The sequence below is a fragment of the Phalacrocorax aristotelis genome, chromosome 9 (genome assembly GCF_949628215.1).
Source record: "Phalacrocorax aristotelis chromosome 9, bGulAri2.1, whole genome shotgun sequence".
NCBI lineage: Eukaryota > Metazoa > Chordata > Aves > Suliformes > Phalacrocoracidae > Phalacrocorax > Phalacrocorax aristotelis.
In genome coordinates this window covers 1,088,352-1,108,237 of record NC_134284.1, presented here as the reverse complement: position 1 = coordinate 1,108,237, position 19,886 = coordinate 1,088,352, and the positions used below count along the sequence as shown (strand labels likewise).

At 38.2% G+C, this 19,886-nt stretch overlaps 1 protein-coding gene across 17 annotated transcripts in view; it reads left to right on the top strand.

Annotated features, from left to right (window-relative positions):
* Positions 1-19,886, top strand: part of RAD51B (RAD51 paralog B) — a 473,504-nt gene that overhangs the window by 62,819 nt on the left and 390,799 nt on the right. For all 17 annotated transcript variants that reach the window (XR_012662232.1, XR_012662233.1, XR_012662231.1 and 14 more), the window contains one exon: positions 534-717. Coding sequence is in view for 12 of the 17 variants with exons in the window: in XM_075103134.1 (XP_074959235.1) it covers positions 534-717 (184 nt within the window). In the remaining 5 variants the exon portion in view is untranslated. The remainder of the gene's footprint in view (positions 1-533; positions 718-19,886) is intronic.

Below are 19,886 nucleotides of genomic sequence, written 5' to 3'. Positions count from 1 at the left end.
TGTATTGTCATGTTGTTACCTTATGTTAATTTGTGAACACGTTTTGCACTGAAAATGAACTGTTATATTTTAGCATCATCTTGTGTATTTTATGTTAGAGGGAGAATTACTCTAAGAATAATTTCTTCTTCTAGTGTAGCTTTATCAGAGAACAGCTAGTAGCATATTATCAATGGATTATCAATGGATTAGTTTGGCATACTGTTATTGGAGGTGTATGGAAATGAATTTGACCTTCTGCATATACAGACACCAAAGATGCTGGTGTTGGCAATAGGATGCTGCTACTGTGAGCAAAAAGGCACAGTTTCAATTTGCACTTAACTGGCTGTCTGCCGTTGAGGGGTTGTACAGCATACTGTTGCTAACTAGAGGTTCTTCCAAACCTCTCTTTTGGAGGGATCCTGCCTTGGGTTATGTGGTCCACTGGAGCTTCAGATTCCTTTCCAAACTGTTTAAATACATTGATGTTAAAAATGGTTCTATTATGTAAATAATGTTACCAGTGACTGGGTTTGTTTTTTTTTCTTTAGGATTATGTCTTTGGAAGAAGAAATTATTTCAAAGAAAGTAAAACTCATAATAATTGACTCTGTTGCTTCAGTTGTCAGAAAGGAGTTTGACACAAAACTCCAAGGCAACCTGGCAGAGAGAAGTAACTTTTTGGCTAGAGGAGCATCAGTGTTGAAGTATTTGGCAGAGGAGTTCTCAATACCAGTAAGTTCTTCCTCCTTCCTTAAGTTTTTGCCTTTCAGTATCAAGTAATAATCTGAGAAGAATGAAAATGACAGGAAGATGAAAACCAGAAAAAGCTTCTAGCAGGAATCTTCAAGGTATCAGCTGGAAAATAGTGGGGGACTGGGGGAACAGTAACAGTTCTGCTTGGTCTTTTTTTTAATTTTATTTAGGACTTCAGATAAGGGTTTACAAGATTCTCCAGGTCTGTTTCAGTGCTTTGTATTTTTTTCCTTAAATCTCATATTTTATTTTGCTGCCATTAAATATTGCTTACTCTGTTGGTTCTCTTCTAATGCAGTGCTTACTCTAACTAGTGCATACTCTGACTAGGTGAAGATCTTTTTATACCTGTCCCTTCTACTGAAGTTTATAGAATCTCGAAAGGTCTTATGCACTGCAGCAGCAAAAATTTCTTTTGTGACTGATACTGTTTGCTGAATAATGCAGAAAGAAAGGTAACAGCTAAGCAAATCCTTGTCTGTGGACTTGCCCATAAAATACAAAAGAAATCATGGACACCAGTGCAGGGACTGCATGGAAATGATTGAAAAGTGGTTTAGAAGATGTAAGATGTATCAGAGTGTGTGTGTGTGTTCCTTCAGTATATGATCCACGGAAGATCATATAAACTCAAAAGATCTCACTGAGACTCAACTCTTGGAATTATTTCCTAGTATGGGTTATGTACTTGTCAGTGCAGTATACAAGAGAAACTGTGGCAAGAGCTTGAGTAAGACTGGTGAGGCCTTTTCCCTCTGACGCTCCTGCTGAGGTCACAGCAACTGTCATACCAGAAACATACACATCAGAGCTATGGAACTGGCTGACTTAAGACAAATGGATTTCCTTCTGCCATGTAATTTCTAAGGACTTTTGATGGAGAAGATTAAACCCTGTGTAAGTGCCTTTAAAGTGAAGGTACAAAAGATAGCGTCCTAGTTAGTGTACCCAATAATGTTTACAGTGCTTTAAAAAGCCAGGAAAGCATTATGTCTAAGTATATACACTCTCATATTTTGGGAAAAATATTATGCAGCCCTTTGAGAAAGGGAAGAAGTTTTATGGGAAGATACTATTTTTCTCTATTTTCTTCTCCTTTAGACACCACCTGCTCCTGCCTCCACCTTTCAAAGTGTAGGCAACTGAAATGAGCAAAGGTCGTAAAGCTCCTGGAAATAAGCCATTTTTCACTCAAGCTCTTACAGAAACTGCACTCTGGGACACGGTTTAGGAGGAATGGTGGTGTTGGGTTGACGGTTGGACTTGATGATTTTAGAGGTCTTTTCCAACCTTTATGATTCTATGATTCATTAAAAAGGTGAAGCTGAGCTGGAATGGAGCATCTGACAGTTCAGGCTACTGCCCTGCTTACAGTCAGAGAGGCAGTGTTGATATTCACAAAAGTCTTAAGAGTTGGCCAACATGAAGTAGCCTAAGATTGTGATCCTATTTCATACTACATAAAATAAAATAAAGCTTGAATGTTTAGAGGTTTCCATTACAGTAAAGCTAATGTGTTTGCTTTGAGGCATTTGTGATACCTGGTGTACTGGTCTGTCCTTGTTTTTCACTGTGAACACTTTGGTAAGGAGGTCTGGAATTTTGGGCAGGAACTTGGGCTCTGGTGACAGCTCTGTCTTTTTTAATTGGTCCATGAGATGTCTTATCTTTTAAATAAAATCTTTAAAGATCCGTGCAATTATATGTAAATACACAGATTGAAAGCTTGTATATTTTTAAAGCACCTATTGTTTAGGCTTATCAGTTTATATACTGTGAATCCAACTGTATTTTCATTTATTGCCATCTTTAACACACTTTGCTTGTGGGTTGGTTCTGGGGTATTTTTAAGATTTGTTAAATTTTATGTTACAAAATAAAGTGTAGTAACTCTTATTAAGAATTCTAGAAGGGCCTTGACTAGAGATTTGGGTTCTTGCAAACACAGATCCCTAGGCAGGGCTGTGTATGGGTAACATGCAGAAATGCAACAGCAGAGCGTGTTATGCATCTGCAAGCATTGCTGCGTACTAGAGATAAGTCTGCTGTTGCATACATTGCATACAACTACTACCTGAGGTTATAGAGTACCCAAGGTTCTCATTGTAAATAATTGCATTGGAATTATTTCAGATGTTTTTACTTACCTAGAAAATAATAAATATAAATTTGGGACTAAAAGAACATTAATAAGGTTGCAAAATTATTTAGAGCGCTAATAGATTGGACACATGAAACAGTATGTAACGTATTTCATGGCAGAATCAGTACAGCTAAATACTGAGTTGGGCAACAATTAGAGAGGACTCTGAAAAAGATTTGGAGTTGATTACTGATAGGAGTTGAAGTCGGTCCTTTTGGCTGTAGCTAACAGGTCTGTTGAAAAACTTTGAGTACTTGATCAAGGGAACTGGAAATAAGGAGGTTGTGTATTATCTATTTAGCTATTACTCTTACTGGAGCACTATATCTGGTGTTAACAGTCCAGGGATGATGGTGAAAAATCAGCTTCCAGAGAATAGCCTTGAAAATGACTGGCAGGGAGAGCAGTCTTAGTAAGCACCTTACTTTGTTTAGCTTAGCTAAGGAAATGTTAAGGGTTTCTTCATTAGTCAATATGTACCTACTTGAGGAAGAGGTATTTGATAAAAGCAACCTTCTCTTCAGCTGACAAAGGTATACCACAGTTTTGTGGTTGGAAGCTGAATTAAGCAAGTTCAGACTTCAAATGAGGGGTGTTTTCTTACTGGACTAAGTAATCATTGGAATGCATTACTAAACATAAATAGCTTCTTGTCACTGAGTATTTTTAAATGGGCTTTCCCTGCCCCCCCCCCCCCCCCCCGCCTTCCTAAAAAGGAAATGGGTTCAAATAGGATTAAATTTGGGGAAACCCTGTGCTACCGTATTATACCGGAGTTCGAATGAATTTAATGCAGCTCTTTCTATTGGCATTATAAGCTCTCTAGCTGTTGATAAGTGTGTGTTTGTGGTGTCAGGGTATCAAGTCTGATGTGCAAAAGTGACTAGCATTCATAGCTTTTACTGAACTCAGCAGGAGCTGTTTCAAACCGAAGTAGCCCTATATAGTATGCAGTATTAGGGGGAAAAAAAGCTGACCTTAACTGCCTCAAAACTGATGGTTGTTCTTCAGTAACCTCTCTGCACTTCTGTTTTCAGTTTGTTTCATTACTGTTTAGAAAGCACTCATACTGTGTCCATGAACAATGTGTAAGATGCTCATTGGAAAGTGACACTTGCCATCAGTGTAAAATTTAAATAATGTGTAGTAAATGAAACCTTAATCCATCTTTTGAGATGAGAGAAAATATTAAACCTATTCATTTAATGGCACCATCTTAGCCACTGAATGAAGCAAGTGAAAGTGTTGTGTGATTGTAAATTTGTGCTTGACTTAATGGTTTTTAAATTTTTTCATTTGCTAAGTACAAAGAAACACAAAGCTGCTTTTTTTTCCCCTGTGGATGGATGTTAGTAAAATATAAGCTGTTTCTCAAAGTGAAATATGATGCCTTATTTTCTTTTTATGATCCCTTCTTCCACCTAATTTAGCAGTAATCCTGGTTCCACCCTAGGTGCTTTAAATGATGCCAGGGCAAGAGGCAGCACAATGTTTGGATCACTTCTGGTCTACTGACAGGCCACCTGGTAGCTACGCTGATGAGTGAACAGTCATTGAAGCTTTTCCCTCCATGGGGCACTATGTAGCATGGTCCCTTTTTCCCCTTCCCTGCACACAGCTGTGACCAAAACCTGCTTTTTTCTGCCAGGTTTAAGTTGAAACTAGCCACTCAGATCAAAAGTGATTGCTAGAGGTTGAGAAGGTCAGTTTAGTTACAAATGAAACAAAAAGCCCTTTATTTTTGAAATCCAGTGAATATATAAAGGTGTATGAAAAGTTTACATTACATTTATCTGTTTTAGAGCATGCTGTACTTGAGAGCTTTTTGGATCTGTTACAATGTGTGTCAATCCTGTCCACCAGATTACATATTTAAGCAGCAGCAATCAGTCCTGTATGTTTCCTGTCTAGTTTCCTGATATCCTGTCTAGTTTCCTGATATCCTGTCTAGTTTCCTGATATCAGTAGCCTTCTTAAAAAAAACCAGAAAACAAAATACACTTTGGATTTTCTTTCTTCTTCCTCCATATTCATAGGAAGCTATTTATTATTAGTAAGTGATATTCAGTAAAAGTAGTTTAGTGTTTACCCTGGTTGAGAGACAAATGATGTCTCCGTTTCAGAGAAGAGCTAAAACTAAAACCCAGTATGACTAGAATTGTTTTTGAGGTTTAACTTTAGCTTATAAAAACCCAGTCTTTGTTAGCACTTGAGAAAATGCGTGAAGCTGTCTAGACATCTCCATGGAAGAGCACTCTAAAAGTGGCAGTTGCAAAACCAAACTGCTTTAAGCATTCTTCTAAATGTCAGATTGAGACTGAAGATGAAACTTGCTTTGTAAATTCTCAAGGTTAATCAAATTACAACGCTGACTGTCCTTTATACTTTTGCCTGGGTTGTGTTCTTAGATCTGTCAAGTGAACTTTGTTTTTTATGATCAGCATGTTTATCATTGCTACCAGCAAATGTATAAAAGTATATATATATATGTTAAAATTCTTTCTGAGAATATGAAACAGCTTAGAGACTTTCTTCTCTTACCTGTGATATTTAGTGCAAATGAAATATAAACCTTATGTAACTATTCTATAATGCTTTTATTTGCTATGCTAAATAAGTTAACAGTAGTCAAGAAGCCCATAATTTCCACGGGTAATATGTTTTCCCCTTTAGATGCCTCATGCTCCATTTAAAAACCAAAAGTTCACCTTATCAGTATTGATAATATGACAGCAATTAAAACTGTCATAGTCAATTATCTTTTCGCACTCCTAGTTCTCACATTTTTCGTTTCAATGCTTTACACTCATGCATTCTGCTCTGTAAATGTTATATGCAAGACCTTCATTGCTTTGCAATGCCAAACGTTTAGCTAAATGTATATTTGTTTTTAGGTTGTGTAAGTTTTTTTTTCTTCTCAAAACCAACTTATAGGCACAAATTACTTGATATCTGCAGTCTCTTTCCTGCTGCCTTTGGTTAAGTGTGTTTAATTGTATCATCTCAGCCTCCTGCAGTAAAGTATCTCAAGATTGAAGTGCTTCTGTTGGCAGAGAGACTATTCAAAGTGTTAACTTTCTCTTTCTTTGTGAGCAAGTATTTCCATTTGGCCTTATCCTGTTTTATTCTGTTTCCACATAGATAGTTGCTTGTCAGCTCTTCTGCACCTTTGCTATTGCTGTTCTCATATTGGAAAATATTAATTTATGGAGAGCTAAACAAATTCCAGAATGGAAGGTTTCTGAAGAAAAGTTGTTTAAATGCTAGTTCCCTTTGAATTGGTAATAAGTATGTAGAAAGTTTGGAAAAGAATGGGTAGTTGATTTGTTGTTACAGTATGTAATGACACTATGCTGACTTTTCTAAAACCATGGAGATGCATTAGACTTCCAGGTGAATTTGTCTGTATCTGGACTGTAAGCTGCTGAAATGCAAACATTGTTTTTATACTTTTTTTAATACTTTATTAAAAAGTATTTTTAATACCAGTGTTACAGAAACAGTATTTGAATTATCTTTGCAAGTTATTTAAACCTAGAATAAGAAAAATTTTTCTATACTTCTAAAACTTAGAGAATGGGTGCCATTTTGAAGTTTTCTAAAAAGAGAAGTATCTTACATGTTATACCACATCGTAACATGTGTTTCTTTAATGAAGAGCTAACCTTATCAGAAGAAAACATTTTGGAACTGAATTACCAGAATTTTACTAGCCATATTTATGCCAGATGTGGTTCAAACAGTTGCTAGTGGTGAGAATTCAGTGGAAAGTGTGGGTCCTTTTCTGTTGAGCTGCTGATATTTTTATAAAGTGCCTTGTCACTCAAGTTTCAAGCATATTTTGTGTTTGTGTATGTATGTGAACTTCAGTACCCTTCCCAACTGCTAGTAGAAGGATCTCTATATTTCTACATAATTACACTGAACTCCTGGCCATCTGCTTGCTGTAAAAGGTTGAGGTTTACCCAGGAATGTAATTCTTCTTTCAGTGTGGGGCTGCTACTTGTTTTGTTTCTCTCTCTCCACTCCTTCCCCTACCCCTTCCTTTTTTTAACTTTCACATGGGTAGCTTTGGTGGTTTTGTTTTTGGTTTTTTTTGCTGAAGTCTGTATATTTCTCTAGGGATCATCATGAAAGTTAAAACGATTTGTGACTGTTTGCTTAGAAGCCTCAGAACAGTGTTTCTGACCCTGAAGAATTTTATTAAGATAATTTGCCAACTTCTTGAAGAAGCTGAATTGTCCTTCTATGAAGTCAATAGGATGAAAAGATACTAGTGTCTTAATGCTAGTCATATTGTGAACATCATCAACAAAAGCATAAATATTTAGAATAATGTGTAGATATTGCAGAGTTTGCAGACTTTTATTATTATGTATTAATTAAAGAAATATTGAATAGCCCTAACTTTGTTTTGAGCTGTGGAAAACAGTAGTTAATTTTCCTGGTTTAGGAGACAAATTGTTTCCAAAACTAACTTTCTTCTAGTAAAGAACAATTCTTGTTCTCCAAGATGTTTGACTCCCCTTGCACCAAAATTCAAGCTGATGTTCATGTCCTCATTAAATGGTGGACTGAGCAGCATCAGAAAACTGTGTTCGTGCTAGCTTATATCAAAGCTTCTGGTTTCAAACATATTCTCTTTTGGTGCAAAGAGGAGGACCTGACCTTGTTCAGTGTGCTTCATTGGTTTAAGTAACAGTTTGTGAAAAAAACAAGCAAGCATTTTATGTTAAGATTTCCCCCCATGTTATACTTATCAGTATTTTTGTACCCGGAGCCGAGTCTATAGCTTTGGGTGTTGTTTTTTTAATTAAATATTCTAGTGTTAGCTTTTGTTTTCTTACAAAAACCTGCTTAAAAAACAAGTGTCAAAATTTCACATATATGTGAACACTGCTGTTTGTGAAGTGTGGTTTGGAATAATTTTTAATTTGTGTTATTGTTTAATTAGGAGAAGAAAATGGTTAAAGGGGACTCAGACCAGAGTTCTTTCTTTGCCCTAGCTAAAAATTCATAAGCCCAGTTTTTGTTGGCAGATTGTTTGTGTTTCAGTTATCCCTCTGCTCCACAGTACTGAGCAAAAAATAGTTTTGATATAAGGGAGCTAATCCAACTGCTAAGTGTCATTACAGTGGCAAAGTTAGATGGTTTTGTCTTCTCGTGTGGCTGTTAAAAATTATCCTCGGAAGACACAACTTTGTTTTAGTTTAAAATGACTGGTTAAAATGTAATTATAACTATCTACAGTACTGCTGCCATCTGTGTACTTTTTTCATATGTGTCTGGAGAATATACGTTTCTGCAGTTTATGGCCCAACAGTGTTCCTTTTGGACTGTCTGCTCATAAAATGTTGAATACCCCTGAGGAAAAGGAATGAGGAATGGTAGAGCAATGTTTCCTGTTTTCATGTGGTGGTGAAGTATAGAAAAGGAGGTAGTTTAAAGTCATATGATACTAGAATTCAGTTTTCTTTTTCTTTTAAAGTATTCCCTCCATGGCTTTTTTCCATTTTACAGTGCAAGTGACTTTGCCAAAAGCTATCATTCTGCACAATTACACATATGAAATTATGTGGAAGAAAGGCACCAGTATTAATGTATAGGAGAGGAAGTTGAGAGGAATGAGATTTTATTACCAAATTTGTTTTTGATCTGCTGTATGATCATGGACAATGCGTGCTATAAAGGCGGGCAGACACTTTCCCTGACATCTGCCTTGACTTGAATTTCTGAAAGCCTTTATCCAAACTAAATGAGCAATTTTTTGTGTCTCCTAACCCTCATTCTCATTACACTTCTCTGGGTTTCCTTCAGCTGATTTATATCATCTTGAAAGTGAGGTGCCCAAAACTGGGATGGTATTTGAGATGAATCTCTACCAGTGTTGAGGTATGGAGGATTTCTTCTCATGCCTTGCAGGACAGCCTCTTGTTTATGCATTGTAATAGACTGTTTGCTTTCTTTGCAACAGCTTGATGTTATTTGCTTACCATTCATTAAAACCCTGGATCTGCATCTGCTGACTCTGTTGCTTATCTAGTTGCTCTTCCTTCTAACGTGTTATTTTTCCTGACATGTCAAGATGGTTTTGAATTCTAATCTTATATTCTAGTGTGCTTGCACTCTCCTCCCTGCTTTCCTGTTTTTGCAATGAAAATGATCATTCTTTCTATTACAGATTCTTTGTGTAACTATTGTATAAAACCAGACTATACCATTTTGTTCAATAAGAAACCATTAAACACTGGTAACTGCTATATGTCATTTTCAGATTCACTTTGCATCTACTCTGTAACAGAGTCATCTAGGTTATGTTTCTCTAGTTTAAGTAACATAGCTATATAAGATGTTCTACTGATAAAATAAAAATACAGTATTTGTGTTTGGGTTTTTTTTCCTGCCCTGTCATGTTGTTACTCTGTATGTGCTGTGGAAAACAACAGTAATTGTACTGAAGGGCTTTTATGCCTTCTATTGGGAGTTTAGAGTGTGGCAAGATGCATTGTTTTGACTCTAAAAAAATTGCTTGAACCTTTAGGCCAATAATCTGTGATTCTGCAGAGGCCTATTTATGTTTTGAGTATTCCATTCTTTTCGCATGTTTTCTTGTGCCTCCTTGTCCTTGGATTTTGATTAAACTGTAGGGTGTCTAGGAATATTTCTGCGTTTGCATAATGTGTAACTGAGAGTGATTCTAGTCTCTAGACAGGATTGCAATACAAAGAATAGTTGACCAGATTGCATGCTGTTGGAAAAATCTTACCTGTATGAGCTCAGTATAGACTAATTAGTGGTTTGATTTCCAGATTCTGTGGAGTTGGTTTGCTTTATGATTACTCAGCCTCAGGGCTCCTGGGAATAAAGAGGACCTGCTCTGCAATTGTTACCCCTAATTCATATTGTACAAGCCCCCTGAAGTGTAAAGGGATGGGGATAAGAGGAAATTAAGATTGGGCAATGTATATGTCTGTTACAATTCAAATGTGCCCAGAGATCAAAAATAAAATCTTATTTGCTTGGAAACTGGTAGTAGTAGAGATGATTGTATCGCTTCCCTCTTTGTGTCTACAGGACTGCTTTGTGAGAACGTTGCATTTGTGTGGAACTGGGTGCAATGCTGGGGCTGCTTTTTCATTAAGTCTGATCTGGAAGCTTCATGATGTGGTCTGTTTCCTGCTGTTAACTAGAGAACCTGCCTTTTTCAGTCTGCAAAATTTCTTCTTGCACACATGGTTGGATGGTAATCACAGACAACCAGACCGAACTATTGCAGCTAGATGGTTGATGATCCCGTGCTGCCTTGAAAATAGGAGTGTCTAGGTTTACAGGACAGGCTTCTCAGCCTGCACTTTCTTCTATTGTTGGGGCTCTTGTACATTAGAAGAGTCATGGGTTTTGCTCTGGTTTTCCTCCTCTCTTTTGCTTGGAATTGGAATCTATGAGCTATAATATTGGGTCTCCTGAGCAACTTCATTCTGATTTTTCTACAAGAGGACTCCATCTTCTTTATTGAGAACATGTATGTTTCGTATCATTGTTCATTGAAGTTGCAACTATCTATGTTCATTTATTCACCCCAATTTTCTATTTAAGGAAGGAAACCCATCGTTTTAATGGGAAGCATTTTAATTCATTTGGCAGGAGTTCAGTATAGTCAGACTGAGGGAGACTCATTCCAAACACGGGTTCCAATGAGAATCTACATTATTTCAGTAGCCTCATCAAAACTGTCATGCTACCTCTTGTTAAACACATAGCTGTATCTCATTTAAGAATATAGTACTTCTGTCGTAATATTCTAGGTAAACAAAATGAGATTTAGATGTTTTTATTAAATAAGACTGAGCAGTCATCTGCAGAATTTTAATTAGACAAGAATGAATGAGATGCTTTTTTTTGTTGGTGAGACTGCATCTGAATTTCAGTAAGACAGTATCTTCCCTCCCCTCCCTTAACATTTTTGGTGCTTCAATTTGTATGAGCTGCATTACCCAGAATACAACTAACTTTCATTGCCTTTAGATTCCAGTATTTTCCATACTTTACTTCTGTATTTATCATATCTCATAATTTTGATCTGGGGCAGAGTATGCTTTGCTATTCAATGATACCTGAGGTCTTGACTGGATTCTTGGCAGACTGTGTTATTATATTTTTCATGATGTGCTGGTTAGCAAAATCACTTCTAATACATTAACTAAACACTTCTTTTTCATGCAACTGAAACCCTTAGTTCTTGCAGAGGAAAATTGCTTTAAAAGTGCTTACTGCTTAGATCCTTTTTGTACCTTCACAAAGGCCACCCCTAGGGAAAAGGGCTTGCTTAAGGCTGCAGGCACATACTGGTGCTCTGGGTGTGTTACTTCTCAAGAACATTAGTTTAAGCAAACTGCCTTCAGCTGTTGGTGGTCTTTGAAATACCAAATAAAGTTATTTATCTGCAAAGCCGATGAATAATACTAGCAAGCTACAACTGGATAACTGGGAGTTTGATGTGGGGCTGTGTGCCTGTTTCTCTATCAGTCTTCAATGTGTGCATCACCAAATGTATGTTAAGTCTTTTTTTTCTTCCAGTAGTCATGAGAGAAGATGCAGGTAAGCTAGGTGTGAAGTACTAAGATGTTTTTTTTAATTCAGACCTTTGCCTTCTGTTATCTTCTGTGATTGCCTTAAAACAATGTCTTATTCTAACAAACCTCAGGTCTGCCCAGAGAGGCTTGGAACAACATCAGAGAACTGTTCCCTTATGTCTTTAGCAAATTCTCTCAGTTCTTCAGGAACAGTACAGGAGCCTGCTGCTCACGTTTTTAGTGATATGTCCTTTTCCATATCATTTTCTAGCTAGATAGTGAAGAGCTTGTTTGGAAAAGGAACTGACTGATAAAACATTCAAGGTTTGTTTGTCAAAAATTGCATGCAGGTAAAATTTTTAACGTGAAGAATCTCCTGAATATGCACTGTCATAGGATTTCCTGGTGGGTTTGCATGCCAGCCTTAGGCAGCTGGTTTTATGTTGGGCTTGTATAGTTTTCTCTGGTTGCGTGGAAGAGCTTCATGTCATGGCCCTTCCTGGCATCGTAATGGAAACAGTCACACCTGTGCAGTGAGCACAAAGTTTCTAAGAAGGCCTGGGTACAGACCATATGATAGAACAATGTACTGTATTGGAACAGATATACTCTACTCTGCTTCTATGATGCCCCTACAATGGAGCTACTAGAAGCAGACAAGATGCTGTTGAAACAGTTTGTGAAGCCCGCTCTGTCTTACCTTCAAGGAGCAGATTGACAATAGTAAAGGAGATTGTTACTGGCTAGGAATACTGTTTTGGGGTTGGCAGCAATGCTTACTGCCTCCTTTTTCATTTGGCTTAAGCAAGCCACAAAAGCGAGAAACTAGTGAAGTGGTGAAGCTGCTGCCTGGAAATCCACTGAACTGTAGCCCATTCTGAAGTTGTTCCTAGGAGAGAAGGCTGCCAGATACAAGCTGCAAGCAGAATCATTTGTCTGTGCAAATCACAAGTGGCACATGGATAGCAGGTTAATAGAGCCTGCATTACCAAAACTTTGAGTAGTCCAAAGTCGAGAGGTGGTCAACTGATGTCAGAGATTAAACGTCAACAAGAGGACATGACGTGCTTTTTTCCTTCCTATATGCCTTGTAATTCATTCCAGTATAGAGTTTGCAACTGGTTCAGTCTTGCTGATGAGCCCAAACAAGGATGTAGAACAGCTGAAAAGCAACGCAGGAAAAAAAAAAACATGTTGCGGGCAGTTGTTGTGCAGCTGAACAGGCACTAATGTAGGCAGAAAGGATGGGAAGGAATGTGTGGTTTCTAGCAGCAGCACAGATTTTGAATGTAAAAGTGCATCTTCAGTAAAAAGGTTAAGTATGAGCAAAAATGCTAACCAGGTTATTACTCAGAACAAGCAAAGAAGTGTGTTAGGTGCTTGGTACATCCTTTAAAGTTTTAACAGCTCTAGGAAGGATTTTGTTACATACCATTATTATGATGCTTTGTACTTTGACTAAAGGTGAGCAAATGCCTGGCTGTGTACAGCCTATCCTTATATTGCTTAGGGCCTTTGTGCCTCATTAGGTCAGTGTTCTGGTTTTAGCCTGCATGTTCTGGTTTTAAAATGCATCATAATATGCTGTATTTGGAGTTGTAATATATCCATGCATAATGAATTATAGCTGAGGTCAGAAACTATGCTGAATAGTCATTTTCAAACCACAGTATTTCCTCCTATGCTAAAATTCAGAACGAAATGTATAACAATCCATAAACTAGCTGGTACAGTTCATAACATGCTTGCATTCCTTCGTTATTGATAGTTTCATATCCATCTGTCAGCATGCTATGGCTAAACCATTAGCCAAGTTTTTGCAGCTGCTGCTTTACAAGTCTGTAGAATGTAGTTATATCCAGCTCCTGTTTTTTGCCTACTAGTAAGAGGAAATTTTACAGAGCTTACTAAATTGTCTAAGACTGTAAGTTCAGTTCTAGGTGAAAGTCTATGATCTTGATTTAACTTACTTGGCCTGTGGTACTTTTCCTGTTATTTCTTTTGTTCGAGCTACATTGCTCACAGTGGTTGTTTCAAGTAATAGTGGTTTGTTTAATCTCATTAGAAGTTCTGCACATGGTTGTTGTAGCTATGTATTTTTGTAGTTCTATTTTTAAGAACAGTTTGTGCAAATTATGTTTGCTGATTTGATCTGAAGACAGGGCCCCTAGAGAGGTCTGTTTTGAGATGAACTGGTCTATGGGTAGTATGTATGGGGTTCTTTGTTCTGACTCCCTCCATGAAAATGTGAATGATGATTGTTTGCAGCAAAGAAAGCTATTGAGGTAGAAAGTAGTATGCCTGTAGACCGCGAGACTACTTTGTGCATGATACTGAACAGTTACTGGAGAATAACGGTTAAGATGATTGCTAAATCAAAACAGTTTCATACTAGTTACTTGGAGACGCAGTTTCTAGAAGTATTTGTGTGGTCCAGTACCACTCTGTGTGTGTGTGTGTGTGTGCCTGGGTGGGGTGGGGTAGGGAGTTTTTTTTTTTAATAGCAGTACTGTCAAATTCCAAAGGCCGCAATTTGTAAATCACAAGAATCACCAGAGACCTGCTTTCTCTCCCATTTTTGGTGCCAGATAAAATCTGTTACATATGAGATTTAGAAATGATAAAATAATACTTGTGTATATTTAGAAGGTTCTGCCTCCTAGAATAACATTATTTATTCTGATAGGATGTAATGAAATGTTTGCCATCTTATAGTACCCAGTGCTAGGGGGTGGGGAAAAAAACACGTTTTGCCTACTTGACTGTCCTGCTAGCATTCAGCCTAGTCATTGACCTCTGAAAGGACCACTAATATGTCAAACCTCTTACCTGTTTAACACAGTGGCTGTTGAAATACATACCAACAAATTGTTTCCATTAATTTCCAAAGCCTTAGACTTGTTATTTTCATGCCAAGAGCCAACTATTACCAGACATTATTATAGACTTGTAGACTGGTCTGTTGCTAGACTTGTATTTCAATTACTTTAATGTCTTGTTTGCTTGTGTTTGTCTGATAATGGAGTGTTCTGCAGTGGGGTTAATTTAAAAGAATATCTGTCTTCTGTTTGGTTATTCTAATATTAATTTTTACTTCAGGTGCTCTAGTTGCTCTTAAACACTGCTATTTTAAATGTTTTTTAAGCTGGCTTTACAGTTCCTTCTGAAGGAATAATGGAATAGCAATAATCACAGAATGGTAGGGATTGGAAGGGACTTCTGGAGATCATCATGTCTAACCCCTCTGCTTGAGCAGGAACACCTAGATCAGGGGGCACAGGAATGCATCCAGGCAGGTTTTGAATGTCTCCAGGGAAGGAGACTCCAACCTCACTGGGTACCCTGTGCCACTGCTCTGGCACCCTCACAGGAAAGATTTTTTTTTTTCATATTGAGGTGGAACTTCCTGTGTTCCAACTTGTGCCCATTGCCCCTTGTCCTGTCATTGGGAACTATTGAAAAGAGTCTAGTCCCATTGTCCTGACACCCACCCTTTAGATATTTATAGGTATTGATGAAATCCCCCCATAGTCTTCTCTTCTCCAGGCAGAACAAACCCAAGTCTCTCAGCCTCTCCTCATAAGGGAGATACTCCAGTCCCCTGATCGTCTTGGTAGCTCTCTGCTGAACTTGCTCAAGCAGTTCCCTGTCTTTCTTGAACTGGGGGCCCAAAACTGGACACAGTACTCCAAATGTGGTCTCACTAGGGCAGAGTAGAGAGGGAGGATAATCTCCCTTGACCTTCTGGCCACACTCTTTTTAATGCAGCCCAGAATAGTGATGTGTTTCTCCTCTCAAGCAGAAACAATTTGTGCAGAAGCCTGTACGGTTTCCTCTTGGTCACTGCAACTAAGTCTTTCGTCTGCATGCTAGAGGTAAGGCTTGTATACTGGCGAATATGTCACAAAGTGTTGGTACAATGATCTAACTGCCTCAAAAATGTAAGGGGATATTAAACAGGAGGTCTGTGAATAACCAGGAAATGAGAGCTCATATAGCAATACCATTTATACAACTTGATTGGATGTTACTGGAGTGCAGTAAACTACTGGATCTTGGTAAATGTCACCAACTTGTTTGGAATTAGCAATGCAGCCTGAATGCTAGGTGCTACTTAAAAATGTGAACCTGGCCCTAGTACAGTTGTAGAGCCTTCTGGAGATTGGGGCAGAAAGCGTAAGAATTTGTAGCCAGACCCAAAGCATATGCATGTCACACAGATACTGTAATTGATTCTTTTGAGTATAACATTAGTATTTGTGTAAGTTTGGGTTTTTGTAGCTGTGAGGTTCCTCAGATACTGAGAATGTCCAGAGAAATGCTGGGTAATTAAGAAGAATCAGTCACGTCACTCCAGTTCATCTGATGGATAAACATTGACTCTCTTGTCATAGCAAACTGTCTTCTTTCTAGTTGAGTACTCAACCCTTAAGATTCTGTTTTTTAAGAAACCATATAAGTTATTGATGGTTTTTAGGCAAAATATGATTTAGATTTGACCCATAAATTTTGCTATAAGTCGAGAAAAGCTCAAGTAAAACAAAATTTCTGTGGTACCAGGCAAAGGTGCCTGGTTCACGATGCTGTGGTATCAGTGATAAAAGTCAGATAGGTTGTATTCCTGGGCTCTAAAAACAGACACAACCTCAATTACTGTCATGTGCTTCTGTCAGAAACTATGGATGGAATTACCGTCTTACATTTCTTTATCAATGCCAGATTTTTTCAGTAGTCTATGTAGTGACACAGTCTACGACCTCAGACTATTTTAACCACTACAGCGCTTTTCTCAGCTTCAGTAAACCTACATCCTAGTTTAGGGTTGTAACTGATGAGGTAAGGATAAAATGAAGAAAGATTGATAGAGAGTGGTGTGAGAGTTTATTATTAGCTCAATTGATACAGTCAGGAAAAGGGTGAGCTTTTCACTAGAAAGCTGAAGAGGACCTTGAGAAAACCTGCTTGTCAGTTGGTCCAATAAAGGAGAATATTTATGCCTGTAAACTTTCCCTCATTTAGTTTAGAGTCTGGAGAGTTACTGGTGAGCAGAGACATTAACCTTTCCTAGTTTCTCTGTAAGTGTCACTGAGCCTGAAAGTTTATGTTTAAATTGCAGTTTTGTAATATACTGTAAGTGACCAAATGTTTGTGGTCGTTTGTATCCCTTTGTATATGAGTGATCTAGTAAAGTACACAGTACTGATGTGCTTAATCATTTGGCATTAATACATTCTTTTGGGGCTTTGCTCCTAGTGTAGGCAGGTGACAGTTCTAGCAGAAGAATAATGACAACACAACTTTTTGTTAAATAGAAATACTTTTAAGACACTTTGTAGAGCAGGCATCTTACAGTTTGTTTTGATGGTACTGAAATGAAAGCAGGAAGCTGACACTCCTCTCCCTTCCTGCACCAAATTTTAAAGCAATTGGGAGTGAAAACTGACACTGTTCAAACCTCTCTTGAGTTTTTGCTGCCATCACCACGGTTTATATGTATCCTTGAGTTTTATCAATTGTATGAAGCAGCTGGGAACATGTTTTACTCTTCAAGGTTTTCTTTTTCCTTTGCCTTCAGTATGTACCTCAGAGGGAGATCTCCAAATGGAGTCCTCTTTTGCGGGTGATTATTATTTCTTCTTTCCTGGGTTTGTTTCTTTCTCATAGCATCTCTAAAGATGTGGTTGAAATCCAGTTTAAAGACAGCTTAAAATCTTAACATCTGGTTATTCAGTCACAATATTAAATCTAATTTAAATATCAGGAGTGAGCTTTCCCTGGAAATGGTGAAGAAGGTTGCAGCATAGACTTAAGTTACACACTTTGTGTTAGTTTCTTGCTTGTCTTTTTTTTCCACTTGCTTTTAGTATATTCTTTATTTTGTCTGCTCAAGGCTGAAGAGACGTTATCCACATTCTTTACAACAGCAGTCAATTTACAGTGCCTATTTAGTCACTGTTGAATTTCTTTGGATTTTGGATTTTCTGAAACAAACATGTCTTGGTCAGTTGGGATGAAAATGTGGGTGGCTGACAAATTCAGACTGTAGCCAGCGGACTTAGACTCACTAATATTTTATATTTGTAACTGAAGGTGAATTTCACTGGTAACTTTTTGACAGTGCTGTGGGTTGGAGGGGACCTTTAAAGGTCATCTAGTCCAATCCCCCTCCAGAGAGCAGGGACATCTTCAACTATATCAGGTTGCTCAGAGCCCCACCCAACCTGACCTTGAATGTTCCTAGGGATGGGGCATCTCCCGCCTCTCTGGGCAACCTGTGCCAGTGTCTCACCACCCTCATTGTAAAACATTTTTTCCTTATATCCAGTCTAAATCTACCCTCCTTTAGTTCAAAACCATTACCCCTTGTCCTGTCACAACAGGCCTTGCTAATTTGACTGTTCCCATCCTTCCTGTAGTCCCCCTTTACTGAAAGGCCACAATAAGGTCTCCCTGCAGCCTTCTCTTCTCCAGGCTGAACAACCCAACTCTCAGGCTGTCCTTGCAGGAGAGGTGCTCCAGCCCTCGGATCATTTTTGTGGCCCTCCTCTGGACCCGCTCCAACAGGTCCATGTCCTCCTTGTGCTGAGGGCTCCAGAGAGGAACACAGTACTCCAGGTGGGGTCTCACCAGAGCGGAATAGAGGGGCAGACTTAGGTCCCTTGATGCTTCTTTTGATGCAGCCCAGGATACGGTTGGCCTTCTGGGCTGCAGGCGCACATTGTTGGCTTCTGTGCAGCTTTTCTTTCACCAGTACCCGCAAGTCCTTCTCCTCAGGGCTGCTTTCAATCTTTTCATCTCCCAGCCTGTATTGATACCGGGGGTTGCTGCGACCCAGGTGCAGAACCTTGCACTCAGCCTTATTGAACCTCATGGGGTTCTCACAGGCCCACCTCTCCAGCTTGTCTAGGTCTCCCTGGATGACATGTCATCCTTCTGGTGTCAGCTGCATGGCTCATCTTGGTGTCATCATGATATATAAATGTGTTAATATGTACACACACATAAATATACACCTTTTGTTACCTTTATTGTTCTCACAGAAGCATTTGTGCAGCCACATAGTGGAACTGATCCAGCTGAAAAGTGGTCTTTCATATTTTTTTTCTAAATAACTTTTCACTTAGGTGCAATATCCTTGCATCTTGACTTGTTCATCTGCATTCCGCTATAGTCCCTACATCCTTTTGTAAAGAACACCTGTGTGGCTAACTGGTCTTTATTTTTAAACTTAGTTATCCTGCTAGCAGCTTGTGCTTTCTTGAATTGCATCTCCCACCTGCCTTTTTTTTAAAAATTATTATTTTTGCAAGTATTTATCCAGTCTTTTGAAATCTTCTTGAAGGCTAATCCTGTCCTGTTGCAGTTGGTTCCTTTGTTTATGGTACTGATGCACAAGCATTTTGCTGGAATGGTGCAGGAGACTTTACTGTGGTGGGAATGAACAGTTGAGAAGGTTTAGAAGGAGGCAGTGTGGTTTGAGCAAGTCTGGTAGTGCTGCTACTGAACATTGTGCTGTGGTTTATCTGTTCTCACTAGAATGTACTTATTGGACAACAGATGTGTTTTTCAGCTGTGTGGGTTAAGACTAAACTTAAATGTACTAATTCTTTCCAGCTTTATTTTCTGGATTAATATAATGAAATATAGGGATGGCAGGTGATTTGCAAGCAAATAACTTTATCCAGGGTCTCTAATTATACTGAAACTATAGGCACTGACTTTTGAGTCATCAGATTTTGAAGACAGAATTAATTCCCTGTGCTTTAAGTCATTGCAATCCAATTTTTCTTAATCATTTTAGACATTGAAATATTAGCATCTACATAAAAATATTAACTATAGAAACATTTTCAGGACTGCAGGTAGATTTTATATTCCTGTGGGTTTTTTGGTTGCTCATTCTGTGTAAATTGCATAAATGCTCTGGCAATGTTGGTGGAATATGGAACTGATATATAAAGGAGTTGACTAGCTTTTAAGAGAAGAATCACAGGCATTTTCTGCTTTCCATACTTTCCAAATACTGAGTATATAGATACTCTGAAGTGTATTCTGTTATGCATTTTGTATTCCATCAGCCCATTGTCATTAATTTTGTGTTCTATCAATCACTTTTCAGAATGTGTTTACGACCTTTTGATAGGAGGATGTATTTTCTACCAGCTAGTCATTGAACCAGAAGTTGTTTGGATTATGTTCTTAGCTATGTTGTCTGGTGTCTCCCCTGGCCTAAGTTTAATGTGCAAAGGTAAAAGAAGCTTTAGTGAAAAGGCCTCTGGATGAAAGATTCTGTTTGTGGCAAATATTATTTGCTCACCAGCTGAAGTAAGTACAATATTCTAACTTCCAGCATACTGTCCTATAGCAATTTTGGGTATTTTATTTCAGACAGAGGCAGTGGCTGTGTATTTTGCACAGTGCCTAATTAAATT